The following is a 27046-nucleotide window of genomic DNA, read 5'->3' as shown; positions in this document are numbered from 1 at the left end:
CAGTGTTCGGTAAACGATTTCACACATTCACGTCCCGTGTTGGCCTGTCTATGACCGGAAGTAAACTCTTCAAAGAAAGAAAATACAGACGTGCGTGGGAAAGGTTAGATCCTGCTCATCATATCTGACCGGGTGTGTATCTCTTATTTTTTTTTATGAGACTTCAACTTTCAGATTGGTATTTTATACGTGGATTTAACTATTAGGACTAAGAGTAAATATTGGAATTCATGGTTATTTCTTAAAATCAAAACTGCAAACATAAGCAATGAAACCTCAACACGTTTATATTAGGTTGCGTCGAAATTTCAGAATGACGGCAATATTACCTGAAATAAATAGTTCGCAATTAAAGATTGAATTTAATATTGGATAGTTTATTTCTACAATATAAAATATATTTTGATAATAAAAGAATAAACAATAGCCCTTTTCACGTAGAATGCTAATTTGTGTGTGATAAAGATAGATGTCGTTTCTTTTGAATAATATATCTCTAAAATTGTAAATATTGAAGAAACCATTAAAATTGAGTGTGGTGATAATACCGGTACCAGCTTTATTTGAGATATTGTGAGTATTGTATTGGCACTGGCTTGACATTACCTCCAAGAACCTAGCTAAAAACGTCGAAATATCCTGATGTGCTTGTTTTTAGCTACGATTGGGTGCCTTTAGTTCCAAGTGGCAAACTCAATTTCTTTGTTAATGCTTTGTTTTGTATAAATTGTAAATAAGATAATTTTATGCTATTATGACTAGGCTAATTAAACTTACAGAGGACAATGTTACGTAGTGGCACAACTATCACCTAACTCCAAATAGTCGCATTGACCGTCCTGTGACTGGCCTAATCATAAATGACATAATCACCGAATTATCGTCTTGCATTGTTATAGCAGACATTTGTGATTGGAATGTTTTGGAGTGAATTTGTAATGCTGTATCTTGCCTTAGATCCATTTAAGCTGCCTTTGTTTAAATAAGCCACGTGGCAAATGAAGACGGTCCAAAACTATTCTCTATAACTGTACAGAAATACAAATGGTGCCAGTCATTTGTCGCTATATTCATTATTAGTTATATATAATAATAACCATTTCTATACACAAAGAACAACTTTTATCGTTTCTCCATTTGAAATTCACAGCGAATATGGAATTTTCTGATGACTATGCATAGCAATAGATCGCCCTCATTTCTCAGCCAATCAACGCTGGGAATCTTATTACCATGTACAGACAGTACGGTTCCATGCATATTACGGGCGTAGTAACTGAGGTTAAAATTTGGCCAGAAAATCGCATGGGAATCATGGACATGAATATTTAATACATGTGATCATACGTGGAGTTCCTGATGCCATTTGGTGAGTGATTAAACTGTCAATGTAATTGTAAAATACCTTTTTTATAAAGAAGTTAAACGATGTTAGACATTATAACCTAATCTTCTTATCACAAACATTTATTTATCGAATAATTTATATTCAGATTTTATATCAAGTCAATTAAATAATACGAGGCTACTTTATTACAAAAGCATCGGTGAACAAAGCTAAATGATTATTGGGTAAATAATAATTATAAACAACTGATGAGTAAGTGTACAATTCTACGATTAGTTGTCATGTGGAGAAATGTTTGTAGAAAAGTTTCTTTCGTTCGTTCGTGTAGTATTACGCACACATTCCACCTAAAGTGATGTCTTTGATCTGGCGGGCATAAAAAAAATAATTACCTTATCAGCATTCTTATTCCCACATCGAGGTGTAAATTAATTTATGACCCCATGTTTGTGCAACTTTAGTCGGATTAATTAATGACAGATATTACGACACTACACTTGCCATATTATTATTAATACACAAAGATAGTTAGATGACCCTTCTCAATCTGTTATTCGATCTAGATGGTTACCAACAAAATACATTTGTGCTGTTAATTCTAACATATATTGAGATATTTTTTCGTATTTCATTTTTACGGTCTTTTTCAGAGTAATGAAGTCAAATCCACATGCAGCAAGAATGGCGCCGTACGATGGCTACAGGAAAATGAGATACAGTTGGCTGCTGATAACAGATCGTCATTTACAAATCGCTTTTCAATCATGTTTGTCTTTTATGATACATTTTGCATGACTACATCTTTTTACGCCTGTACTCTTTTACTCTGGGAAATAAGAAGCACAATATTCTTCTGACAGAAATGTATCTCGAATCATTTGGAATGGAAAAATGCCACGTCTTACACAAGAAAACAGGAATTGAGCTATTGGCATGCTGGATCAGGGGGGCTAAACAGGTAGCCGTCGCCAGACACTTTAATGTCCACCCATCGACCATTGCTCGTCTCCGACAACGCTTCCATGCCACTGGAAGAGTTACGATAGACCCCAACCTTGAGCGGCACCTGTAACAAGCGCTGCTACTGCCAGGGGAACTGCTGGAACACGGCAATGTCAAATCAGCCCTCAAACAGTCTGAAGGCGCCTAGCTGCTCTTGGGTTACGATGCCGTTGACCTTACCAATGTCAAATCCTTTTGCATCGTCATCGACTTGCCAGACAGCAATGGTCCGCAAATCGGGGGGTATCTGCACAACACACCATGGCGAAATGTCATCTTCTTGGATGAATCCCGATTCAACCTCAGTTTTCCTGATGGACGTCACCATATCTACCGATGTCGACATAAAAGCTTTGCTCGTAACTGCGTGCTGTAAATGGGTCAGGTTGTTTGGGCAGCTATCAATGTCAACTTCCGGTCCCAGTTGGTGGTGGTCCAAGGCAATCTCAACGCTCAATATTATGTTGAAGCCATCCTTGGTCCGGTGTTGCTTCCATTGCCTACTCAACATGGCGTCCGTCGACAGATGGTTTTCCAGCGTGACAACGCCCGACCCCACACTGCCAAGTTGACGAGACTTTCTGAACAATCATCATGTCATCATGGATTGGCCCGCTATGTTTCCTGACATGAACCCGATCGACATGAACCCGATCGAATACCTTTGGGATGAACTTGGACGATGGGTTCAAACTCAAGCCGTGCCACCACGAACTGTTGCAGAGTTGGCACAGGCACTCCAATATCATTGGCAAACATCCCACAGCGTGTAGTGAGACATCTGTGCCAGTCCATGCCAAGGCAGCTTCAGGCATGTGTAAGAGCTCAGGGTGGACATACCCGATATTGACTTCAGCTGACCCAAGCTTTGTTTCATGGTTCTCTGATGTTTCGGTTCTGTGCATTTGTAGTGAATTCTTTCATGTAATTATCCACAGATGCTTGTTATCTTGATTTTGTCAATTGTTGTGTACATTTTTTAAAAGTTGTTGCAGTAAATAAACTTTGAATTTGGCATTGCATTTTTAATGGCTTTGAGTGTAGTAACCACTGGCTATAAGTACATGCAATTTAAGTTTTTCATCTTTATGTGCTCTTTAAGTGTACATAAATCCTCAGATACATGTATACCTGTGTGTGGGACGAATTTTTTCAAAGGACTGTTGGACTGTGACGCAACAAAAATTTGGTCAGTTCCCACTAAAACATTATTGGAAGCAACTCCACATAAATAGGTGGATTATCATCACAGTAATCCATTGAATTTAAATACCCTGCACAGACTTAACTCCACGTGCGCAGATTAGTCAACGGAAATTAGACACAGATTCGCAGTAGTAATCTGTCCACGGCGTGAAATCTGCACTCAACATATATATTATATTGGTAATAGCTGGGGGGGGGGGGGTCTGTTTAAGTGAGCCGATTACAGTTTATTAACAATAATAAAGAAATATAACATTGTTAGTTGTCTTCTATTTATTGCAATAACCACTAGTAAAAGATTGAAAACAAACATTGCTAGTTGTCTTTTGTTTTATTTAATTGATCAGCGATTGTTGAGACTATTAATAAAAGATAAACAATGCTAGTGGTCTTTTGTTTTGTTTAATCAGAGACTATTGGCCTTGACAATTAAACATTATTGAAAATTTGTGTATATTTAATAATACTTCGTTGTTTTTCTTTTATCAAATCGTCGCTTGTCTGGCGAACCGACGAATCTGAAATATTTAAGTATTGAGAATTATGCGTTTGGAATTTGCGCTGTTGTTATCTCTATGTCCATCAAATAATAACATTTATGTAAATGGCGTTCCGTGTCCTGATGTATATGTATGAAATATTAAATAAATGTTAATATTTGATGGCTACAGATAATTCTCAATACTTAAATATATCAGATTCGTCGAAATATACTTAACAGTAAAAAACATGTCAGTACAATTTCAAAATCAGAGAGGCACTTTAATCAAATCATTCTAGAAAACGACTTACTAAATGGATCAAAGCAATTTTTTGTGAACAGTATGTTGACACATTAGTGATTAATTCATCACAATTCCAAGGCATTACGAGAAGGTTTAGAGTCTGTACACAGTCTATACTTCAGTATCTGGTGTGTCAACCGCGAATGTCAATAACAGCAGCGCAGCGTCTGTACATGGAGTTGACCAGACGATTGATGAACGCCATTGGCACCTGGAACCACACTCTCAGAAAAGCCTGGTGCAATCCATCGGCTGTGTTTGGTCTCGGTACGACGTTATTATGTCTCCATTGAATTTCATCCCAAAGGTTTAAGTCCAGACTAAGAGCTGGCCAGTGCATAATGTTGACACCGTTCTGCTGTAGAAAGTCCTGAGTAAATCTGGAGGTGTTGGCACGGGCCATTGTCATGCTGGAAAACGTTGTTTCGATGACGTGCGAAATGTGGTATGACGTGTTGTCTGAGAGCTTGATCGATGTAGCGCACTGCTGTGATGCCGCCTCCTCTCCCTGGACCAAGATTTTAGAACACCACAGAACACACTCTCTGGTTCAGGCCGATTCCACCTCAAACCATTATGCTTGTACCTCCCCATGAGTCTCGTTCCATGACACATTGGTCAGTATAACGCTGGCCACGTCGATGCCATATTCTGGTCCTGCCATCTGCAGTTGATACGCAATACCGACTCTCATCTGTGAACAGAACAGTTCTCCACTGCCTGTGTCGCCAGTTCTGGTGTTGTTGAGCAAACTGTAGATGTTCACATCGATGGCGAGGGTTGAGGATCGGTCTACGGCAATGGATGTTCTCTCTGTTGAGACATTGGCGCACTGTATCGGTACTGATGAGTCTTTCGTGTGTTCCCACTGTCTGATGTGCTGTCTCAGATGCCTGTGTGAAGGGATCTGCACGTGCTGTCACACAACATGACATTCTTGTCGCCTTGTGGTAACCCTTGGTCTACCAGTTCGGGGGCGATCATCCGTGGTGTTGGTGGCCCGAAAGCATTGCTGAAGCCTGTAGATGGTCCGAACATTGACCTGGAAGTGATTGGCAACAGCTTGGACAGTGTGGCCAGCGTCATGACTTCTAAGCGCCTGGTTCCTCTGAGCTGTCGTGAGTCGTGGCATGCTGCTGACGTTGGTGTGGGCCTGCAGCCAAAATTTCTAGCGTGAAGTTCTGCTACAAGGTTCTCCCTAATAAACAAAACTATATATTTTTGGAAAGCTTATAACACCCGATGCCTTCATCCGATGCAAAGAATATGCTATTGGTTAAATTTTGATTTAAAGCAAAATGCAGAAAACATAATGTCTGCAGTTGATAACAGTATTTCAGGTGCGTGTTGACTGCTGATGCTGTATGACGCACAAGACCCTGTGTGGGCACACAAGCCCAATATTTATATCGTTAATGGGGTCCCAGGGGACTGCAAGGGTTGGTGAGCGGGTGTTTGCCCAGAAATTATGGGCGGAGCGCCTAGTCTGATGAGCAAGGAGATATGTTTGACATTGGTTGAGCAATATGTCTATGAAGTAATGGAGACCAGACTCTGTCCGTAGTTTTGTAAATCGCATTGAAACGTGATTTTTTCCACTAGAAACGTGATTTTTTCCACTAGAACATACACCCACACCCACATACCCTTTCAATTAGATCCTACATTTTTTTTACTACAGGTAGCTGTAAACTTCTAGTTCAGATATTTAAGGCCGAATTACAAACATTTAGCCACGATCATCATTACTAAAGTCAGTACGATAAACAGCATAGTCTTGATTATCCATTTAATCGTTAAATTGTGAAGGAAAGTTATGCAGTAAATCGGCTCATAATCCACTAAAGATCGCAGGCTAGCATAACCATCTAGAGTTGACTATGTTCTGGATAGGTTAATTAATGTCTAATTAATAATTTAGATAACATTTCAGGCCTAAATAAAGACCTGCAATTATCCATTTAATCGTTAAATTGTGAAGGAAAGTTATGCAGTAAATCGGCTCATAATCCACTAAAGATCACAGGCTAGCATAACCATCTAGAGTTGATTATGTTCTGGATAGGTTAATTAATGTCTAATTAATAATTTAGATAACATTTCAGGCCTAAAGAAAGACCTGCAATTATCCATTTAATCGTTAAATTGTGAAGGAAAGTTATGCAGTAAATCGGCTCATAATCCACTAAAGATCGCAGGCTAGCATAACCATCTAGAGTTGATTATGTTCTGGATAGGTTAATTAATGTCTAATTAATAATTTAGATAACATTTCAGGCCTAAAGAAAGACCTGCAATAGACAGATTTAGCTCTTGCATAATGTATGTTTAAGTTTGCCAGGTGAAATTAAAGGCATCCAGTTGTAGCTGAAAACAAACACATCACAGTATCTCAGCGATTTTAGCTACATTCTCATAGCTATACTCACAGTCACATTATGTTTACAAGACATGATTGACAACCCAATCCCAATGATGGCTTTAATGCAATAGAAATAGAAACCAAAGTTATAACATTGAAGTGCAGCAATGGCAATGCAATTTGAAACAAATATATATGCAGGGTTACAGGATTCTTGAAGTAATAAGGAATGTAAAATAAACTGAACAAAGACATTTGATGACATTTTGTTGATAAATATAAAACTTGTTCCTAACAAGGTCATTAATGAATGATATATGTCAATTAAGTTCATTTCAATTTACCTATTGTTTCAGTGTCAAGATGGCGGATGTAAATAAATTAGTGTTTTCTGTTTTACAATTTTTGAAAGAACAGACTATGACTGGAGGACTAGATGATGAAGCTGTAGAAAGCTTAGAAGGTATAAGATGTGATTATTTTATATGCACATTTGGAGCAGAAGTTTCTTATCAATACTTCTCGACATGTATTTTAGCTTTCAGTGTTTTGAATGCCCTTTTAGTTCCCTTGAATAGTATTTTTAGAAGTGCAGTTTTATACTGTATGAAAGTTTGTCGCATATTGTTACCCCTCTCTGTTATCCACTTGCTTGTGCATACTCTTAAGACAAAAGTTTTTTGATTGGCTTGAAAATTATACTTAGTCTGTAAGTTCATAAGTTGAAAAAGCATATTGATTATCAAGATTTTTGATGATTTGAACAGCTAAAGTCATCATTTGATTACTAGTACATGTTTTGTATGTCTTGTTGCCTCGCAACCTATCTGTTGTCTTACAGTCGATAGATCTGGTAGCTTCCTTATAGATGATGACATGCATTATTTAAAACTCCTGGTAATACTTATTTGATCTGATTTCATTTTCAGTTGCTATACAGTGTTTGGAGTCATCTTTTAAAGTAGATATCAACGACCCAGAAACAGTAACAAAATATCAAGTCCAGAGAAATCTTTTAGATATATTTAATGCACAGCTGAGTAATGAAGTAAGTTTGTCTTTTTATGTTCTTCCATATTATTGTACAATAAGTGTTAGGGCTTTGAGGGTCTTTTCTGTTGATAAAAATCAATTTATGATTATATAATATGACTTGAATTAACTGTTGCATCATGGACATTGAAATAAGTATGCAAAATTTGAGAAAAACCATCCAAGATATCATTGTAGTATCTACATTTTAACTTTGCATTTAGGAAAAGTAGGCCTTTTTATGTGTTGTTTTAAATTAGCTGTACCACATTTCATCGATAGCCTTTGATTATAAAAGTGAGTGATACAATTGAAATGCCAGAATGTGATAGAATAGCCCAAATTGTGACTTTTGTAGTTGGAAATTTTAGCTCAAATATTGGTCAGTTTGGAAGTGATTACTAGATTTACATGTATAATGACATTGTTTAGTTAGGTAACATTGTTATCCAGACACTTAAAGTTTGCATAGAATTTTGTGACTTATTGTCAACCACGCATGTTTTTATGTTGGCAGAAATGCACCACATAGATTTAGCTAATTACTGAGGACTCAGATTAAGGTTTCGCCGAGAGTCTTTCTCACAGATTCACAAAATTGTGTCTAGTACTACAGCTTCTTTAAGTTATTACACTGATATTATATAAACTTAATTACATGTATTTTCTTGACAGAATTAATATTCAGTCATTTATTATATCAGAAAATCTAAGTACATGTACATTCCAGATGCAGATAATATATAATAATAATATGTGCTATGTTTTTTAGCCTGATTCTGATTTCTCTAGTTTATCCCTCCATGAAGCAACTGAAACCGAGAAAGATGAGGCTGAACAATTTAAAAATAAAGGTAAAAGAAATATTGTCCTACACATATATTTGCCGTCTGTTTACAATTCTTACCTGCACTCTACTGATTAGATTTCATTTAAAGATGGGTTCCCAGAAAAGTATTTATCAGGTGGTTATTTCCAATAAAAGTATGGCAATTTTGGTATATATATAGAAAGTAGAGGTATCAAATCTTACTAGAAAAATACTGGATTCCCCGAAAAACACTCATGGAGCGTATACAGGACAAAAATGTAAGGGTTCCCCTAATCGACAGCCTGACGCTTAGGAATTTCTGCTCGTGTGATGTCAAAGGTCAAACGCGAACATTGAGCGCTTGATGTACAAGTTGATAAACTTTATGAAGAGTTAGACATACACCACTTTCCGAGATAAAAATGATGGAAAAAGACGCGGGTAGTGGATAATCCGAGAATTTAATTAGGATTCGATATTTGTAATAAATAGTAAGCGATTAAAGACAACATCGTCTTATGTATGGAATGAATTCTCCTCTGACTTCCAAGAGAGGTAAGTCACGTGACGTAAACATGACCTGGTTTGATCGTATTTTTATAGCAGGGCATTCCTTCGCAATTACAATGTTTGAGAAGGATTTGAAGCAAGATTATGACAAATTCATTAGTTGGAATATGTTTTTAGTCCATATATAATACCATTAAATCACCCAGTTTGTACGCAGGAATGTATCTTTTATTTATATATTTGTTGTCTGGCAACACTATGTTATAAAGTGATGAGTAATGATTATTTTTATGCTAGAATTGTGCTGCTTGGGTAAATTTTCTATTGATTAAGTTTTAATGAATGATAAATATTTTTGTGCTAGAGATCAGCTATATAGGAAAATTTAATTTTCTTTAGATTAAGTCAAGCAATGGCAAGAGTGATTAGATCAGTCAGTACTTGGCTATCAAGTTGTTCCTGTGTCAAACTGTGTATAAATAATGTATGGCAATGGAATGTTAATTTTTTAAACAAAATTAACGTCTTACAATTATTGTCCCTGCCTTGTCAAAGAAAATAGGGAACTATCAAAATGGGTATGTCCGTCTTTCTATCTGACCGCCTGTCTGTCTCTCTCTCCGTCACACTTTTTGGGACACAGTAACTCACCTTCTAATTGAGCAAGAATGTTCAAACTGGGTGTAGGTGTTTATTAGGTGTACTACCAGCAATCTCTGGATCGGCCAAAATTTGGATCTATATCTATATACAATTACACCCAAATTTTTGTCGGTTTTCATGGCCAAGTAGCATGCGAACCCTACCATTTACCTGTAATCTGATTGCAGATTCGTAATCTACACAAAAAGTTCTTTAACCCTACCAAATTTGAGCTGTATATCTTCACTAGAAAGGTAAAAACAAGATATCTGAAACTCAAGTAAATTATTGATACATATTTTGTTTCAAAAACTTATCGGTAACTCATGAAACTCAAATGCCCGTATCACAGTCAATTTTCAAGCTACGGACCACAAATTTTGCTCAGTTTCTAGTTTTTACATGTACAATAACATATATTATTTTCTAGATTTTTTTCGAGGGGGGGCAATTTCCCAAATTTCTGTAAAATTGACCCACCTGACATGGTATGACCCTAAGGAATAAAAACAACAATTTTATCTGATTATGTTTGTGGGATAACTGAAATGTGGCTGAATAATGATGAAACTTTAGTGTAGAGTTTCACTACCAGATACTTCAAAACCTTGATTGAGTTCAATCATGAACATTTACTGCTTGAACTAAGTATATAGATAATCAGTTTGATTGCTTGATACTTTTCAAAAAGATACATGTGCAATTAGTTAATATGTGGGATTGCAGCGGGGAACATCAGCCTCACTGTTGGCTTGTTTGTTTCAGGTAACGATTTTATGAAAACCGAGAAATTTTCTGATGCCTTGGAATGTTATAGTAAAGCAGTTAAGTTGGATAGTAAAAATGCTGTATATTTCTGTAATAGGTAGGCAACTTTTTTTTCATATTGAATGTGAGTAAAGATATTGCAAACCCAAATCTGTTATTTTTATACGCCCACATTTTCATGTGGACGTATATTGTCGTCACCCCTGTCCGTCCGTCCACAATTGTTTGTGAACACTCTACAGGTCACAATTTTTATCTGATTTCAATGAAACTTAAAATATAGGTTTATCACCCTAAGATCTCGGTTCCTTTCGATATTGGCATGTATCGGACTCTAACTTCATGGATTATTGCCCCTGACCGTATGAAAAATCACATTTTTAGCTTGTGAACAATGTAGAGGTCACAATTTTTATCTGATTTGGTTTAAACTTGAAATGTACGTTTATGACCTACAGATCTCTGTTCCATTCGATATTCGCACATATCGGACCATAACTTCCTGATTGTACCAAAAATCGCGTTTTTTAGATTGTGGACCCCATAGAGGTCACAATTTTTATCCGATTTAAAAAAACGTTTGAATATATCACCGTTACACCCTAAGGATGGTTGAGTTCGAATTTCGTTAAAAATCGAACTGAAACTGACGGACATAATGGCCGCCCCTTGTTCGCAAATGGTGTCACAATATTGTGTATCAGGGTTGTGGACCCTCTGGAGGTCACAATTTTCATCTGATTTTGATGAAACTTGAAATGCATGTTTATAACCCAAATATTTTGGTTCCTTTTTATTTCCATACATATTGAATCATAACTTACTGAATTATGGCCCTTGATTGAACAAAAAATCACGTTTTTAGCTTGTGGTCCCTGTAGAGGTCACAATTTTTATCCACAATATATCACCATTACACACTAAGATCTTGGTTCCTTTTGATAATCGCAGATACCCGAACTTAACTTCCTAGATTATGGCCCCTGATTGTTCGAAAAATCGCATTTTTAGCTTGCGGATTCTCTAGAGGTCACAATTTTTTTCTGATTTTAAAAACCGTTTTAGTTAAAACTACATCACCATTCCACCATAATGAAGATTAAGTCGTATTTCGGGAAAATTTAAATGAAACTGTCCGACAAAATGGCCACTCTTTGTATGCAAATTGTGTAGAAGTGTGTAATACGAAGGTTGTGGACCCTCTAGAGGTCACAATTTTTATCCGATTTTGATGAAACTTAAAACATATCTTTATATTATCCTAAAGATCTTGGTCCTTTTTGATATTTGCACATTTCAGGCCATAACTTTCTGGATTTTTGCCCCTGATTGGACAAAAAATCACGTTTGTTTTTAGCTTGTTCTCTATCCATCTGTTGCAAAATGTGGGCGTATCCTGCCTGGCAGCCGCTAGTTATCCGCTTTTAATGAAACATAAAACATATCTTTTTATCCCAAAAATCTCTGTCCCTTTTGATATTTGCATATTTCAGGCCATAACTTTCTGGATTATTGCCCCTGATTGTACAAAAAATCACATTTGTTTTTAGCTTGTTCTCTATCCATCTCTTGCAAAATGTGGGCGTATCCTGTCTGGCAGTTGCTGGTTTTTTATACCCTTTCTTGCATAGTGACATCTTATAACTGACATGTATTATGTATGACATGAATGCTAAAATCACATTTATTGTGTAAGAAAAATATCTGAGAATGCTAAACGTAAACATATTAGGCTCTGCATTGATAAATACTTTTCAAAGCACACTTGTAATTGAAGTCATCGATCAAACACTTGATAAACATTTTCTGCAAATTAGTTGTACCGGTAGTTGTATAAGGAGATTAATGGATTAATTGAAAGATTTTTTTTTTCAGGGCAGCTGCTTATAGTAAATTAAATAAACATCAACAAGCAATAGAAGACTGCAATCGAGCTCTAACTATAGATTCCAATTATAGTAAAGCATATGGTAGAATGGGGTAAGTTAATATTAAACCATGTAATTTTTGTTTTTGATAATTGAATGTGCAACATGACTGAATATTTCACAGAAAATAACAAATAAACATAACTTGTGTACATATCATCATACAGAGTTGATTGTTTCTCGATTCTCAAGCACAGACGTTTGCTTGAATTGTCCGTTTCGATCTTCCACTTTCTATGTTAGTCTTAGTTATTACACCCCCCCCCCCATGTAACATGATGTAGTGCTCTGTATATGTAAAGCTTACTTAGGATATATGAAGTTAGTACAAGTCAGTATTCTTGATGATGAAGTAGTGTTTCAGATTTCAGTCTTTATTGAAACAGATAAACAGGCCAGCACACATTATTAAATAGTACCCAAGATGTCCTAATATTATAAAAATCAGTGACTTGTAGCTCTTAGAAAAAAAAAACTTGAATCGTTCAACCATATTAAATTTCTAATTTATACAACTGATGAAATTATTCTCTGAAACAGTGAGCTTCACCAAACTGTTTATTCACCAATTTTCCAATTTCCAAAATTATTCAGAATTGTACAGCACACTTTAAGGTTAAACATTGAGATATTGAATTGAATGTTTTATATGGTAGTAGGGCTGCAACGATTCATCGATGGATTGATGAACCACGATGTTTCAAAAATCCACAATGCACGATACAATCAATGGCCATATCGCGATTCGTTATTCAAATAATAATTTCACAAAAAAAGACTGATATTCCTTTAACCCATAACCGGTCATTGTCGACTATAATCACCACAAGGTTATACAGCTAAGTGGTCACGGTCGACTAAAGTCGACCACAACAAGAACCTTTTTTATAAGCCGCATTTGAGTATTTAGTTTCGTATTTAATTAATATGGCCATGCATGCCTGTCAGACAGGAACTTGTCTTGTCATGGGCATTGAGAAAAACATGTCTCTGTTCAACTTTTTTTGACAAAAAATAAAAATTTAACAATGTCGGGAAGGTTTAAAGACTCTCAAAGTGGTTGAAATGCTTATGAATGATTCCGACTCGGATTATATCGATGACACCGATTCTGAAGACGATATATCTGATGAAAATGATTTAAAATGATTTGCAAATTATAGATCCCCTTCAACTTTTTTATTGATGTCAAGAGTCTATCACTTATAATTATTCGGCAGTAGTCAATTGAAATAGGCATACAAAATATTTCACTTCAGCCTTTATTTAACCTGACCACTTGATGTCATGATGCCAAAATGACGTCGACTGGTTAAGGGTTAAATGTAAAAATAAGTCCAAATTGCGTTCAAATTACACACTTGAATAATATGCGAGAAAAAAACAACATTAATATATATAGACCTATATACGTCTGTAATATGCTATTTGTGATAATATTACTGTATAAGAAAGGCGATTTGTACATACTGCATACATTGATCAGCACATTTTCAATGTATATTAATATTTGATATTGAAATCTTTGTAACGTTATGACTGACCTGACAACAAGGAAGCTTTTCGTTGACTGAAATTGTTGTGGCAATACGAGCCAGCCAGCTGAAATTTTTTCTTAATGAATTACCAAATTCAAGTCACACGATCGACAAAAGCAATATTGAGATCAAAATCCCCCATACCAAGTATAAAGTCACAAGTAAAGTATGGGAGTTTTTAGGATTTCCCGTTAAGCATGACAGCAATGAAATCAGGTCAGTTGACCGAGAAAATAACACATTTAAAGTAGCTAAGTCTCTAACTAGCTAAGTCTCTAACATGGGACACGAAGAACGAGGCTAGACATATTCCACAAGTCATGTCAAACGGTGGCGCAATATTCTTATCGGAAGAGTATGCGCAATAAATACTATCAGTGTAGACTGAAATAACCAGACGCTAGAGATTGCCATTTGATTGAGACTTCTGGCGTATTGAATGTAAATCAGTTTATATACATTCATATTACATTATAATATGCATTACGACCCATTTGTGTCAATTTCTAGATCCCAAATATTAGCAACTTAGCTCCTTTAAAGTAAATCATAAAAGTAGGCCTTCGAGTTTTCACAGTGAAAGACTTGTAAAATTTGAACAGCATTTTTTAAATTTATTTCCTATATCGCAATATTAATCGTATCGTAGACTATGAATCGTGATGCGCATCGTATCGTGGCCTGGCATATCGTTGCAGCCCTATATGGTAGAGTTTCAGAACAATTCAGTCAAAATTCAGTTTTGTAGAATTTATTTCATCTATTCATGTGCGTTTTTGGATTGTTTTCAGAATTGCATATACAGCTTTAAATGATCATGAAAGTGCGAGAGAATGTTACAGAAAGGCATTAGAATTAGATCCAGATAATCAGAGCTATCAAAATAACTTAGAGATTGCAGAACAAAAATTGAGAGAAGCTGCCACCAGTGTATGTACTATTTTCATTAAAAATTCTTGTAGAATTCTGATGTATTCAAATTTTTCATTCAATAGAAGTATTTTCTTACGTATTGTTGACACTAGTTTATTAAAGGCACATTATAGTCAAAATCAGAAAATATGGTCATGACAGCATTCCATGCAACTTCCTAGGTTATCAAAGTTACATTTACACTGACAATCACATTCAATAGCTTATAATATTTTTACCTTGAGGTGTCAGAATGTTCTGCAATGTGACATCACAGCATATTTTGTCGTAACTGTTAAAGGTATTGATGTGATTTCCCCTGACTACTGGTAGTCAAAACTAAGGAACAACCAAATATCCTAATGATTTTTATTTGTCAAGCAAATTAATTTTTACTAGAACTGCGATGCAGTAATAACAGGTTTCACCGGTGCCATGTTACCCTTGAACTTATGTCACTTCCAGTGCCATGCTACCCAGCAATATCAATTTCATTTATACATTTGTTACCATGTGTTACATATGTCAAAAAAATGATCCTGACAAAATTTGTTACTAACTTACCACTATTGTAGCTGACTTTCTAATGGGAAATTTCTCAACAAGGGAAGATGCTAGAAGCAATTTTTGGACATCTCTATGATCGTATTGATCCAATCTATATGTCTATTGGAACCAAATATCATAATGTTAAACGAATAATAAATATAACTGACTTCAAAACAATATTTGTTTTAAAGGCTAATAATACAGTTTTTGCCAAAATTACATTACTTCCCATGATAATGAAAATGTTAAATTAATTCTATGAAATTATAAATGGCATAAGGCATCACATGGTGAAAATTTTATGATAATTGAATAATAATTGACACTTTTATAGACCAAAAACCTTGTAAAGTCACTTCTTGTAGAATATCGTCTATTTCTATGCAACAGAACAGGTTAGAAACCATTTTGTGGGATCTGTATGATCGTATGGGTTCATTCTGTTTGTTGATTGGAATCAAATATCATAATTTTAAAAACATTACAAATCGGACTCATTTGAATAAAATATCTGTTTTGAGGGCTAAAAATACAGTTTTTGCCTAAATACGTAATTTTTGTTGACTGCGAAAATGTTAAAATTGGATTGACCTAGTTAAAAATGGCATTAGACATCAAATGTTAAAAAAAATTTAAAATTGAACGATAATTGACTCTTTTACAGGCAAAATAATGTGAAGAGTGACGCATGCAAAATTGCCTATCTCTCGGCAACTGCGCATATTACAAACTAATTTTGACATACATTGTCCTCGTATGGATTAATGCTACAAAATTATTAAAGTTGCGAAGAAATATTTTAATTAAAATATGAATCCTGTAGTAGGAGCATTGATCTTCATTGATAAGATTTGTAGAAATTAATATTTGATTTTGAAAAGACCTCCTCACCCATCAAAATTTAAGTTTTAGGCAAAATTACATCACTTCCTGTGCCGACAGAAAACTTTATTGGTAGAAACAAGTTGCGAATTTGCACCAATGAGTATAGGAGCTTTTGTTTTATACAAATCAGGCAATAAATAATTAATTTAGAACCCATAAACTGTAATAAAAATGTGAAAAGTCTTAAAAAGTGATCCTGACGAAATTGGTTATTTCTTTGCAAGAGAAGATGCCAGAAGCTATTTTTTGACATTTTTATGGTCGTATTGATCCAATCTATATTTCCATTGGAATGAAATATCATAATGTTAAACGAATACTAAATATAACTCACTTCCAAAAAATATTTGTTTTAAAGGCTAAAAATACAGTTTTTGCTAAAATGATATTACTTCTGGTGAGAATGAAAATATTAAATTAGTTTTTTGAAATCCAAAATGGCATAGACCAAAAACCTTGAAAAGTCACTTGTAGAAAATCGTCTATTTCTCTACAACCGTACAAGTTATAAACCATTTTGTGGTATCTGTATGATCGTATGGGTTCATTCTATTTGTTGATTGGAATCAAATATCATAATTTAAAACAAATAACAAGTATGACACATTTTAATAAAATATTTGTTTTTAAGGCTAAAAATTAAATTTTTGGCAAATTACGTCATTTCCGGTGACAGTGAAATTGTTAAAATGGTCTAGTTGATTGTGGCATTAGGCATCAAATGGTGAAAGAAAATTGAAAATCAAATAATAATTGATTCTTTTACAGGCAAAATAATGTGAAAAGTGACTCATACAAAATTGCCTATTTCTCGGCAACTACGCATGTTACAAACTAATTTCGGCATAGATTGTCTTTATATAAATACATGCTACATATTCTAAAATATTCTAAAATATGAAAAGCCTGAATTTGCAAAAATTAATATCTGCTTGCGTAAAATTCTGACCAGTCAAAATTGTAAATTTTCACCAAATAACATCACTTCTGGTGCCATCAGAAAGCTTTATCGGTAACAAAGAAGTTAAGAATTTGCACCTTGAAAATATGAACTTTGTATTATACATATCGGGCAATAAACAATTAACCTGAAATTAAAAAGCCAAAAAAATTTTCAAAAATGATCCGGACAAAATTGGTTATTTCTCGACAAGGGAAGACGCTACAAGCCATTTTTTGACATCTATATGATCGTATTGATCTTACCTATATGTCCATTGAAATCAAATATCATAATTTGATACGAATAATGAATACCACTCACTTGAAAAAAAAAATTTGTTTTGAGGGCTAAAAATACAGTTTTTGCTGAAAAGTTACTAGTAGAAAATCGTCTATTTCTCTGCAACCTTACAAGTTAGAACCCATTTTGTGGTATCTGTATGGTTGTATGGGTTCATTCTATTTGTTGATTGGAATTAAATATACTTTTAAACCAATAACATATACGACTCATTTGAATAAAATATCTGTTTTGAAGGCTAAAATTTCAGTTTTTGCCCAAATAACGTCACTTCTGGTGACAGTGAAAGTGTTAAAATGGTTTGACTTAGTCAAACGTGGTATTAGGCATCAAATAGTGAAAGAAAATTGAAAATTGAATAATAATTGAATCTTTTACAGGCAAAATAACGCAAAATGTGACTCATGCAAAATTGCCTATTTTTCAGCAACTGCTGATATTACAAACTAATTTTGACTTACATTCTCTTTCTATGGGTTATTGCAACGAGGTTATGAAAGTTAAGAAAACAATAGTGTTTCACACAAGCTACGCAGTGTGAAACTCTAATAATAATCCGAACAAAAACAATAGTGCTTCACACAAGCTACGCAGTGTGAAACCCTAATGAGACAAATTGGCAAAGGAAAATGTACAACTGAAAACATATCGCTTTGAGGTTGTCAAAGTATTAAGTAAAACCTGTTTAAATCAAAAGATTTGCTCCATTAATTAAAGGACAATGTTGGTGTCCGCCAATATTACGTGATAGAAGTGGTTAAACACACTCCAAATATAATTTTGAAATAGAGATCTTTGGCACTGTAAGAAAGGTTTGAAGAAGCCGAAGTGACACACATAAAGGAAAGTAGTTATTGTTACCAAATGAAGTAGAGAGTGGTAACACTACACAGACGATTTTCAACTCACTGATAATTCCTGTGAAGACTAAGAATAGTTATGAGACTGTAAAAGGATCAAATCTCTTGTTGGAATTATATTTCAATCTAATGTGTAAAATGGGTTGTCCTTTAATGTATAGTCAATGTTACAAATGTTATTACAAGTGGTGTTGTTTTATTTTGTCAACAGGTAGGATTTGGTGCTGGGCCTGGAATGGATCTAGCTGGAATGTTAAATAATCCAGCCTTAATGAATATGGTAATTTAGTTTATGGACATTTTGTGCATTCGTTTCAATTATAATTAGGGTTGCCTTATACTGGCTATTTCAATGATCCCACTTTATAATGTATATGAATCAACGACAAACAAGATATTTTATTATTATTATAAGCCCAAACATTCTTGTCAAAATTATTTATTTAACCCAATGAAATGAAATCCACGATTTTTTTTTCCATGTCTTTTTGTCGACTAGTGAAATTGAAAACAATAATTAAGTTTCAAACTCTGATAATTTAAAAATTGCAAAGATTATAATGCAATTGTTCGAAGAGAAGAATATTATATGGAATTAAAAGATGCTATTAAGTGTTGTATTTTATTAACAAAAAGTTTTATTTTGTGTTGTAAATTGCTAATTAGAAATCACTAATGCGTTGGCTTCAAGAACTTATACCCTTTCAATTTATTAATTTTACTTTGGTTAACTTTACAAAAGGAGGGTTTGAAGATAGCGTAAGAAATTGCACAATGTAAATCAAATAGAAAGATAAACTTTTAGTTTGACACCCCAAAATAGAGAATTATAAAAATATTGTTTCCTTATTAATCTAAAATATTTCTTTTAAAAATCAAAATTGATAAGACATAATTGATTCTGGAAATTGTGTATAAATGTTAATAGAATATTTTATTCATCTCAGTTTTTCATTTCAGGCAACACAATTCATGTCTAATCCACAAATGCAGCAAATGTAAGTGTTATGAATTTATACATTTAAAAAACACAACAGCAATGATGAAAATACATTTTGAAGTAGTTTATAATTACCATCATATATAACACACTACACCAAATATATCACACTACATCATATCACACTGTATCATATATACCACATACTTTATTACATATTACACACTACATCATATAATATATACAGTGGTCTCTCTCACATCTGACCTCTGAGTATTCTGGCACTCTGTGAAATCCGACATCATTTTCATGTCCCGATTTATTTCCTTATTATTTCAGCAAAAAAAATCTTTGAGTAATCCGTACTCTGAATATTCTGAATTACGACATCAATCAGCTGTCCCGTCACATGATTTCCATTGAATCAACACTATATAATTCGGCCTTCAATCGGTGGGTGTGAAGCCCTATAAGATTAACCAGCAATCACCAGTCAATTATCGGTGAGATTAAAACTCGCTCGCGTAGGTCTTTGTTGATTACTTTGATAATTTTATAATCTCTTGTAAATTTTCCCACGAATTATTCACAGTCGTAAAAATATTCCTAGCACCTGTTGGAAACATTCGTTGCGCATGCCGATTGAACCTGAATACCTAAGTTTGTTCACCGTACGGATCTATCCGAACCGTGTGACGCCAACCTGGACATAGAACGACAGATTATCAATGAACACGTGACACCAAAGACAAGTGTGCGATCAACTGATACGATGAAGAAGATAAATTAACGACAGACTTGACCTATTCAAAATGCCTACTCATGTTATATGAAATAAAAATTAATGTACCGGTAATAAAATTTTGAATGTACAAAAAGGTTTATCATATTTAAAGGGAATAACGTTTGGGGATTTGAAGCTACATTATAATAATACTTCCGGTTTTCAAAGTTACAATAATACTTCCAGTTTTGAGAAAACCAAGTATTCCGACACTCTGCGTAATCCGACATATTGTAACGATCCTATACGATGTCAAATTTGACAGAGTCCACTGTATAACACTGTATCATACATACCACATACTTTATATTAACACATTACATTATACATATACTACATTGTATATTATATACACCATAGGTACATGAAACAATGTTGGGTGGTCTTGCAAAGTGCTGTTGTGTTTAGAGCTGAGGCTCGCAAGACATCATATGAGCTTTGTAACCCCATAGGTATACCAAGGCTGGGGGTCGACAAACCTGGAAATATAGTCCACCTGTATTTTTTGATGGATTATACATCTTTAATATATGTGACCCGTGCTGGAAAAATGAGTCGGAATGCGCAAATTCTAATAATGAGCAATAGACAAAACAAGTGTAAATATTGATTTTGATCAAAATTGAGATTTTCACAACAATGAGTCTATAAATATACTAACGACCCAAAAGATTAAAATAGCAATAAAACATTTTAAAACATCTTTATTTGGACGTTTCGTAGAGTACTGTATTTATAAATCTGACTTTTTTCTCAAAATTCTCAGCGAAATTAGTTATTTTTCATCGCTCGCAGCGGGACGATCAGTCAATTCTTGTACATAATACTTGGCATCGTTGTAAAGCGGCAAATCTCTAGTTTATAAATATGACCAAAGTATTGTCGGTGAATTCATTTGAACGAATACAATCGAGTTTTAAAACCCCTACAAAACATAAACAAATCCTGCTTGTTGCTATGAGCCCACACAATTCTTTTGCTGATTGGCCCAGCATTATGGTATCATGGCTGTCTCGAGGCTCAAGCTGATGATAGAAATTTGATTTTGGCGATAATTTTTTTGGTAAATGCATCTCTCTCTCAGAAGTGGCAGGAAAAAAACCTTAAAATTCTGATAGTGTTAATCAAAACCATGTGTCGTCATACCACTTATGTAAATTAATCAACACGCAGATTGTGTCATTGAGTAATACTATCAATTGGGAAAGTCTAATGATTAATAGATTGATAATTACCAACAAATCATTATTCAGAATAATTAATCCAAGCGGTGATTATTTTTAGGGCTGCAACGGTGAACTGCAATGAATCGATGAACCGCAATGTTTTAAAAATCCACAATGCACGATACAATCTATGTCCTTATCTCAATTCGTTATCCAAATAATAATTTCACAAAAATAGATTGATATTCCTTTAAATGCGTAAATAAGTCCATGAGCATTATATAGGTGTTTAATATATTGAATTATAGGTGTTCGGGGTCCCCTAATTCAGATATCAACCTAGACTATGTCCGACCAAAGGTATTCCATTATGACCGCTATGTTCAAATTGGCGGCCACATTTGGTGGGACATTTCGATGTTAGTAATGTTGTTATGGTGTAATAGGTTAAACTGTAGATTTTAGGGGTCACTGATTTCATATCTGAACAGCTGAATGTGCTATGATCAAATGAAACGCCAATATGATTCTCAAAATCTACATGATAGCTGAGTTTAGGAGACCATGAAAGAAAACAGTAATGTCCTCGAGGACATTGTACTGCTTTAATAGAACACAAATTTTTCACAGCCAAACACTATCAACCATCGGACCATCGTGGGTTAAAAGCAGGTGTTTCTAAAGCTAAATGGTGCTCATACATTCGTCTTACTCAACCTCATACATTCGTCTTACTCAACCTCACATATTTATCTTACTCATCCTCACTTGGATCAATGAAATACTTGGAGCAGTCTGATTCTTCACTTTCATCCGTATCATTCAATGGGGATGAACTTTGTCTTGCAGTCATTAGTTTACTCATACGCGCAGGCAAAGCAGAGGTTTTGTATCACGTTGGCAACGATTCTTTCCTTCTTAATTCCGAAATGAGCCAGCATTTTGAATTTTGGAACCCTAACGGAAATAGCTGTCACTTTTGGGAGGGATACCCAAGCTCATTGGATTCAGTGGGTCGAATTCTCATAGAAACCACCTTCAAATCGAGGTCTGAGAGAATTTGTCACTAATTTTACCCAACTAAATAACCAGAAAATGCATCATGGTGGCCATCTTAAATATTTAAATTTCCCCATGAGTGCCAGGGTGACATCATCCGGATTATGAATCTACACATATTAAAGATATATAATCCATTAAAAAAACATTAGGTGAACATTCAGGCGTTTTGCTGCTGGACTAATCCCACAGTCAGCCGGCACACAACCTTTTTATGTATCAGCCCTCTCTGGATTGGAACAATGGTGGCAAATTGGCAATGCTGGTCACTGTCAGTCTGCATCTGCTTGCCACCATCCTAGCGGTCCTGATTAGGTTACTAAGCTTATCACTTATTCCTAGGAGAAACACCTTAGATTGGAGTAAGAATGACCCTGGAAGGTCCCATCTGACTGTGCCTATAGCACCCCCACTCGATGCTGGACTAGCCTATCAAACTGGCTGTTCTGGCAAGTTTCCTAGGAAACATTTGTCTGTGAATGATCTTTAGCCCCATGAATAAATGCATTAACAGTATCACTCTTGGTTGAAGTAGATTTTAATCACATTAAATCTTATATAGAGGATATGTGTAGTTATTGATATTATTGAGTATATTAATATATTTTAGGATGACAAGTGTATTGTCTGGTAGTCAAGGTGACATGTCTATGGCTGGTGGATTAAACCCTCTATTACAAGCGTAAGTAAACATATATGTTCATCCATATACCCTGAATAAAGATTTATGAATACATGCATCCAATACATGTACATTAAATTTATATTAGTGTTAGCTCATTCGCCGGTAATACAATTTGAATTATTCCAACAAAATGACTAAAATAATATTTGGTTTACCAGTATAGTGGTGGCCATTTGCCCACACAACAGTTTATCTGACATCATTGTTGTGCTACTTTTTCATTTAAACATGCATTAGTGAAAGACATTAAAACATTTATTACTATTTGTAATAACACAGCTAACAAATTTTGTTACTTTTTTTTTAATAAAAATATGAAAATCTTATATTGTAGTGGTCAACAGTTAGCCAGTCAAATGCAGCAACAGAATCCAGATTTAGTAGCAGAATTAAGACAACAAGTACAAAATCAAGGTAGACAGGACTCGCAGCCCCCACCAGGTAATTTCTTAAACCATTCAGTTCTCATTTCAGTTAAATATACATTAACTTCATACTATATTTGATTTGTAATATTACATTAAAGTGACCATTATTATCTCATTAGTAGGGAAGTGTTTCCATGTAATACTTAGCCTCTGTGTGTCATTTGCATTTTTCAGAAAATTTCACATTTTCCATTACCGTAACTTAAATCCACATTAAAATATAATGATCTCCCAGATTCAATTGGTTTAAAATGATTTTCTTCGAAACATTTAAGAGAATACATAGGTGGTGCTGGCTTGTGCTTACTACATGTATATCCTATATATTGTCTGTACTTGATGTCAAATGTTGACAAATTATCAATTCATAATATCTTTATAAATACTGAATGGGAATGAACCATTTTTCCTTTTAGAGATTCAACATTTAAAATATTGTAGTTGCAAGGGATTAACAATCCCTGAAATGATGATCAGAGAATTTAATGTTGTGACCTTTCTTTTTTCTTTCAGATTCAGAAGGACAATGACGTGATATAAATTTATATTTATAACTTCATGTAGACATAAAATTCAAGCTCATAAACTAATGTCATTATTACCCTCGTGCATGATTTGATTTTTGTTAATACCCACAAATTCGCGTATAGCACAAGTCATTGATTTAATTTTGTCAGTTTTCATTACAAATAGGAAACTGTGATCATTAAAATATCACTAAGCCTTTGTGTTGCTTTTTTTCTCAAGATAAAGCTTCCAAGGTTTGAAACAATTTTTGGCACTTTTTTGTTAAAATCCTGTATAAAATGCCAGTGACGCTAGTAGCTAATGAATATATGTATAATAGTATTTCTATTATTATTGAGATATGTACTATTACCCATTAGTGATTGGTCTAAGATGACTTTCTGCCCAACTGCAATTGAATTAAAAGTATATGTTATTCTTGTTACTTTTAATCGGCTAGTCACTCTGGGTCTGTTACTACAGCATAACAATAACCTTCTAAAGACAGCCAATCAATGAATGAAACATCTTGATTAAATCAAATCCTTTCAAATAATTCCACAGAAATATCTGTATTACAGGTTTTGATTAGTAGGTTGATCTGTATTACAGATTTTGTAGTCTTTAATCACAAAATGTTTGTTACTCAGCGTGCCATGAAAAGAAATGTCTTTAGACCAGGATCAAGTACAGTAAACAATTGATAATTAAAGATAGTATCCCACAAAAGTATTTATCAGGTGGCTATTTCCAATAAAAGTATGGCAATTTTGGGATATATGGAAAAATACTAGATTCCTTGAAAAAATAATCCTTGGAGTTCACGCAGGGCAAAAATGAGAGAGTGTCAATAAATGAAATGAAATTGGGTTTAACGTCCTACTGTTCTGCTCCTACCTGGCTAATTAAGACCGGCATATGCCATACAGTGTGTATGATGGAAATTTTGCATGGGCAGCGGCTCTATGGTCTACTCTTGTATCGAATGCCAACTGCCAAGGGATCTTTTACATGCACGCCAATGTATACACAGGTCCTCGTTTTTTTCGTTCCATTCAAACGACCAGACAGCTGTCCTTGTCAGGCCGTCCGTTCTGCTCCACTGACAAGGGAAACCACACTGGAAAATCCTGATGAACTTTCTTGGCCAATGCAGGGATTGAACACGCGACCTCCAAGCTAGCTCGCCAGCGTCTTACTCACTTAGCCACCCTGGCTCCCAGGGTGTCACTAATTGATAGTCCAGTGCTCGAGTGACGTCAAAGGTTGCATGCGTAGATTGTCGGACGTCTTTGCGTAAGGGAGCGCTTGATGTATATGTTGATAAACTAGGTGATGAGCAGACGTGGAAAAAGTGAGAGACTTAAAAGTACAACAGTTTCTGAGATAAAAAACATGGGAAAGGGGATAATCCGAGAATTTACTTAGGCTTCAGTATTTATGGTAAATGGACAGCGATTAAAGACAACATCATCTTTTATGTGCAATGGATTCTCCTCCGGCTTGGCAACCGTTGCTAGTTACTGCGACCACCAAGTCACCTAACACAAGCATGACTTCTTTTTATAGATTTTTAAAGCTTGAGTTGTTTCCTCACGAGGGGGGTTGGATGGCCGAATGGTTAGCACGTGCGCGCTGTATCATAAGGCCTGTCATTCAGTCAACTGGCGTGGTTTTGAATCCCTGGTTGTACGTGACAAGAATTAGGGTCACCTGTCCAACCTCGAGGGTTTTCCCCGGGTCCTCCCACTGTTATAGACCCCTACATGCAAGCGAATTATTGAAATAAAATTAAAACCATATGCTAGTCCTGAAATGACCTAGTTTGTGTCGAGTGGACGTTAAACCCCGTTTCTCTCTCTCTCGAATACAATTTTTGAGAGGGATTTGAAGTAAATTTTTGATAGATTAACTAGTTTGAATATGTTTTTAGTCTAAATATATCATGAAATCACCCAGTTTGTACATTTAAATTTATTCAGTTCAGAGAGGCAATTGCTACCGTTCTGAAAAATGAGGAGGGTGTTGTCCAAATTGTTACACATTACAGTTTTCTGGAGCGTTGCTATAACTAAATCTACTAATCTATCCTGTAAAATGATATAAACAAATACAATATTAAGTTATTATTTATGTTTCTATTTAATTTCCCCAGAAAATGTCAACTTCTAATCTGACAAGTTGTACCAAAGCAACATTCCAAATATATATATATCATCAAATTGTTCAAAGGAGATTAATATTGGGTGAATTGTCATGGTAGTTTTTTTAGAATGTATTTTGTTTTCTACTATAGTTCAAATTTTTAGGTGTTTATAGTACTATTACATTTTCCCTCTAAACTGTTATGTGTTGACCAACTAATAGGATGGGAATGACACCTAGAATAACCTACATATTAAAGATTATATTTTGGTAATTGTTCAATGTGAATTAAAATTAAGACAATCATGTCAACCATAACAGCTCCCAAAAGGTTAGGAGTGACACCTACATGTAGTTACTAAAGATTATATTTTGGAAATTTTTCAATGTGAAATATGTATAGAAAATCATGTTGACCATAACAGCTCCCAACTGGAAAAATCTTCACTCACTCATAGACAAATGTATTTGGAATCCTGTTACATTAGGGTTGTTTAGGGTAAAAATAGTGTGGTACTATGAACACTAACGATAACTAAAGCAAGCCCTGTTTGTGTTTTTCCAGTAGGCTATGTACATGATAATACTGACTTAAGTTGTTACATTTACATTGTAAAGTATATATTATGTGGTACGGTCTTTTGACAGAAAAAAAAAAAAAATATTGTGAGCATCAATACTTTTGATAGGCGTTGGAAAAAAAAAAAAAAATATTGTGGGCATCAATACTTTGATAGGCGTTGTATCTGATGATTGTTTTGTGGAATTCAGTTTATAGTTTGTTAAAGATGATTCTGATTTTAATATGGCTAAAACTCTTGGATTTGGGTAAAAACAAAGTGTTGATTTAATAAGTTTAATGTGTTGATTTGCTTTGTGAAGGTAGTATTTGTCTGCCATTTTTTGTGGTTGTCAACAGTTTAAGCCAAAAAACAGACAAACTTAATATTC

At 34.6% G+C, this 27046-nt stretch overlaps 1 protein-coding gene across 2 annotated transcripts; it reads left to right on the top strand.

Annotated features, from left to right (window-relative positions):
- Positions 1–9: 9 nt before the first annotated feature.
- Positions 10–26808, top strand: LOC126819652 (small glutamine-rich tetratricopeptide repeat-containing protein alpha). Of its 2 annotated transcripts, none has more exons than XM_050547810.2 (12): positions 10–132; positions 7060–7166; positions 7633–7751; positions 8508–8589; positions 10464–10563; positions 12342–12446; positions 14724–14862; positions 18593–18661; positions 19342–19379; positions 22941–23012; positions 23350–23456; positions 23957–26808. In XM_050547810.2, the coding sequence occupies exons 2-12, from the start codon at positions 7067–7069 to the stop codon at positions 23971–23973; spliced, it is 948 nt and encodes a 315-aa protein (XP_050403767.1). In that variant the 5' UTR covers positions 10–132; positions 7060–7066; the 3' UTR covers positions 23974–26808. The 2 variants fall into 2 exon arrangements, with proteins under 2 accessions (XP_050403767.1, XP_050403768.1); XM_050547811.2 differs by lacking the exon at positions 10–132 and adding an exon at positions 506–573.
- The last annotated feature ends 238 nt before the right edge of the window (positions 26809–27046 follow it).

Source organism: Patella vulgata, chromosome 4 (assembly GCF_932274485.2).
Source record: "Patella vulgata chromosome 4, xgPatVulg1.2, whole genome shotgun sequence".
NCBI classification, from domain to species: Eukaryota; Metazoa; Mollusca; class Gastropoda; family Patellidae; genus Patella; species Patella vulgata.
The sequence above is the reverse complement of the archived record's forward strand: the minus strand, read 5'-3'. Positions and strand labels throughout refer to the sequence as shown.